This window comes from Morone saxatilis, unplaced genomic scaffold (assembly GCF_004916995.1).
Source record: "Morone saxatilis isolate NCDOM2014 unplaced genomic scaffold, NCSU_SB_2.0 Contig24, whole genome shotgun sequence".
Lineage (NCBI taxonomy): Eukaryota > Metazoa > Chordata > Actinopteri > Moronidae > Morone > Morone saxatilis.
In genome coordinates this window covers 1,269,025-1,273,352 of record NW_023339807.1, presented here as the reverse complement: position 1 = coordinate 1,273,352, position 4,328 = coordinate 1,269,025, and the positions used below count along the sequence as shown (strand labels likewise).

The following is a 4,328-nucleotide window of genomic DNA, read 5'->3' as shown; positions in this document are numbered from 1 at the left end:
ACAGGTCCATTTACCATTAATATGTGCAATTTTAAGTGGACTTGAACCATTGTTTAAGCAAGGACACTGGAATTCCATTTATGGTGGTCTTTTGAACAGCAAGCTTTCACCTATGAAGCCAGAACAGGACCAGCAGACAGTGGAATGTTTATAGCAGCATTTGTTCTCTATAAAAGAAACTGTACATTCACAGTTGATAACAATTAAATTAGACATCTAGTTAAGTTACATTTGCAACTAGTAATTAGCAGAATTGTGACTGGTGCATTCTGGAAAAAGAATGATGGAATGGCTTCCAATAAATGTCACAATCCAATCCACTTGGGGGTGCTAGAGAACATACTGTAACTGAGTAGTAGAGGGAACATGGAGGAAGGACTGCTTTTTGTACCCTTAGTTTGAACTATTTTTTGGAGACGTGACATAGAACTCATAGTGTGTGTGTGTGTGTGTGTGTGTGTACCTGTGTTCGCAGGATCTCTCCTTTGGTTAGCTGCATGTCTCCAGTGAGTTCTTTAACAGCAATGCCCAGTGGCTCCAAACGCTTACTGAAGTAATTAGTCATCTCAGCTGCCAGGGCCTTCATAGGAGCCACATATACAATCTACAGAGAGAGAGAAAGAGGGAGACATAGAAATGAATAGGATAGAGAACAGATAGGGGTTGAATGAGGAAGGTAGAAGATGGGTTTGTGGGGGGGGGTACAGGAGAGTGGGACTGGAAGGACACTGTGGTGATAAATGAGCAAACAGAGGCGGGATCATTTGTTCCCTGGCAACCAGCACAAATCACAATTTATTGAGAAATATGATGCCAGCTACTTGTATTGGTAAAGTTTAATGGTGATGTATGAAAAGTGTCTATCTTCAGTGGCTGGCACCGTGTGTTTGCACGAGAGAGAGTGTGTGTGTAGGCCTTCATGAAAGAGAACAAAGCCTTTTGGATGTCTGAATTATTTATCCGAGTGTGTGTGTGACACTATGGGTTTATGAAGACATGGACCAATATTTTTAGACTGAGCTGCCAATAGCTGACTTTTTGTGAATATATCTGAGACTCTGTTTTCCCATTGTTGCTGTATTTAATTTTGGCCACTTTCATCAGCTAGTTTTCTAAATCAAGTATTCATAAATAAACCTGATGAAAAGACAGACACACAAAGTAAAATCAGTCAGAATTTGTAGCATGAGTGGAAGGAGGGTAGTCATAGAGGGAGGCAGGGTGAAATGTAGGCACTGCAGGTAAAGCAGCTCTCCATCAAAGCCCTACAAAACTTCATTTCTCAATCAGTTTTTTCATCACTAAATTCACTTCTGATCATTTTTGAAGCGAGAATCAACTGCGAGATTTTGAATATTGGCATTTTTAGAAAAGAAATTATGGGGAAATAAAAATAAGCCCTAACTTTCCAGAGTTGAGAAGCTCTACAAGCACCTAGGGGAGTAGCTAGCTAGCTAGTAGGCCAGTGACGTGGAGCAGACCTGTCTTTCCCCACAGTCACACAGACAACTCCAGCCAACGCAGCAGACGACTTCAGCAGTAATGGTGCAAGAACGACACTTCTTTACATTTCTGACCAGAGAACAAGCTCCAACACACGTTACATTTCTGTAAGTAATGCAAATAAATCGATTTAACAGTTCCTTATTCCACTTCAGTGACTTTTTCCAAGAAGAGATGTGTAATGTGTGACTTCTAATGTGTGATTTCTAAGCTGTACCGGCTGCACAGTATAATAAGAACAGTAAACACATTATCTCTACAGTATGACATATATCTCAAAACACTCCTACAGACCTACTTAAACAACACAACACAGTAACAAGGTGACCCAAAGTGATTTACTAATTTAAAAAAGCACGGAAATCCTTCAGTCATACAGTACAACTGTGAAAAAGTAATTAGAGGTTAACTGTGTGAGAAAACAATTAGAGTCAACTAGAGTCGAATTAAGTGAGAAAATGTCACAGTTCCACAGTAATGTTCAATCTGAATCTAATATCTACTCCAGCATTTTAGTAGTTCTGGTGTTTTAAGAGGCATGCGTCGTAGCTGGTGTAACTGCAACAAATCAGGAATGGGTCAAGTTTTATCTTAGTCAATGGTGAGCCATTAATGCTAGGATTGGCCAGCACAGGACATCCATTACTGTAGGCAAGAACATACTGTTTGTACTTTAGGTAGGAGCATAAAGGTAGGCAGAAAGATTGGTAAAAATTGGTAACACTTTGACCTATGTAGATTATATAATTGAAAACCTTTTATTTCTCTTTGTAGTGGGAAACCTTTACTTTTTTAGGTGAGTAGCCTCCAAATAACCAGATTTCTTCACATATTTTCTGTACTACTGTCAGGATATAGTGAAGGTTTCAGCAAATATGGCAAAAAGTTATTTTTATAAAAGTTACCTACTGCAGCTTTAAGGAGTTACTGTTTAGCATTTTTATCTAATGTTTGAATGCTTAGTTTAGATCATTTTATAGTCACATAAAAAATATTGGTACAGATCACCTCTGAGGTTAAATGGCAAAAAGCACTGCACAAATCAGCAAAAGCCTCTTGGAGGAAACATAATCAAGTAAATCCAGCAGTCCTCGACTCAAAACTATCAGAAAGCCATTTAAATGCTGCCTGAAATACAAACACCCAAGGCTCCAGGGATCAGATCTGAATCTCTGCATGGAGCGTGTGAGTCTCAGCAAGGAGCACACTTGATCTCTATGAGGCATGTTGAGTGACTGTGCTGGAGTGACACTGGAAACATTCATGAACATTACACAGAAATTCTTTTAAATTCCAACTGTGATCTTGCATGACAACTAGACCAACACATTATAGTGAGTACAGGTAAAAGGCTTCCTACAAACAAGCAGTCTAATGTGTAATCAAACTGCAATAAGGGTCTTTGTACTTTGTAATTGGTGTGTGTCAGAATCAGACCTTGAATTCATCCTTCTTGATGACGCCGCCGGGCTGCAGATGCTGGCGGATCTCGTGAAGGACTGTCAGCATGGCGATGTTGGTCTTGCCGGCACCAGTTGGAGCGCAGATGAGGAGGTTTTCGTTGGTGTTGTAGGCCGTCTCGAACACCAAGGACTGGATCCTGTTCAGACGCTTCATCCCCTTGAAGACCAGCTGCCCGATCTGAGCAAACAAAATGAGGGAGGGGGAGGATAAACAGGGGTTAACCCATTGCAAAATACTCATCATACAAAAATCTGTAATAACTGCAGGAACTATCCTGTAATAATAAAGGTTTTGGATAAGTAATATGTAATGTTTTTATGGAAGAATTATGATGCACATTTGAATAAAGATCCCAAAAATGAATAAAGTAAAATACAATAAAATAAATAGTTTTTATAGTTAAAATAAATAAAAACAAATGACAGTGCTTTCTTTTTCTGAGTATTGGTTGGCCATTATTGGATAACAATGAAAGTCAATATGCATTTTTTTTATTTTATTTTATTTGTTCTTAATTATTTTGATGGTTTGGCATTTTTTCTAAATTATTAACAATAACAAATGACTAGATAATGATCAGTTTTTAATATCACTTCATTTAAATCAGTAATATATATATATATATATATATAGTTTTTAATATATAAAAAGGAAAGGAAAAATTCCCTTCTAAAGACATTTCTAAATTAAAATATATTCAATTTTGACAAAGAAAATCAGGGAGTTTGGGAAATTTGAGTGGCTAGAACTAGGCATTGGAAAATTTCATATCACGATTTTCCTGCCAAACATAATTGTGATACACAATAATCATCAAAATATGCTTAAAAATGTTAAAATGACATGAAAAACACACTGGAAATGGAATTACCTTAATTTTTTTAAGAATGTGTTCGGTATCACAGATACACACTTCAACTAATTCTTTTTCAGTTTGGAATCCAAAGTATTTCCAAACTTAACTTAACTTTTTTTGTGGGGGATACGACGAGCAAGCCGAGCCTTCAGACATGATGACACATTTAGGATTTCACAATAAAAGAATGAATAAAGGGGCTCCAGGAGATCAATATAAAATATATATGTTTCGGCTCTAAATATGTGATAAGCATTCTGCCCATCACCTGAACACTCAACCATACCCGTACCAAACAAACCATCAAACAAAAAATCTCCATCAAACTCAAAGCTGTGTTCTTCTGTCATAAACAAAACCATGTTTATTCAAACAATTTTATCTATAATTCATTTGCATTAAATAATTATGTAGGATAATGTAGTGTTTGTAACATTTAGGAGGATCTACTGGCAGAAATGGAATATTCATAGGTATGTTTTCATTAGTGTATAATCAATTCAAT

At 37.0% G+C, this 4,328-nt stretch overlaps 1 protein-coding gene across 1 annotated transcript in view; it reads right to left on the bottom strand.

Annotated features, from left to right (window-relative positions):
• ascc3 (activating signal cointegrator 1 complex subunit 3) overlaps positions 1-4,328 on the bottom strand; it is a 141,758-nt gene that overhangs the window by 88,171 nt on the left and 49,259 nt on the right. Inside the window, exons 8-9 of the mRNA XM_035672105.1 lie at positions 2,941-3,144; positions 464-604 (exon numbers count right to left, since the gene is read on the bottom strand). Of these exons, the coding sequence (XP_035527998.1) occupies positions 464-604; positions 2,941-3,144 (345 nt within the window). The remainder of the gene's footprint in view (positions 1-463; positions 605-2,940; positions 3,145-4,328) is intronic.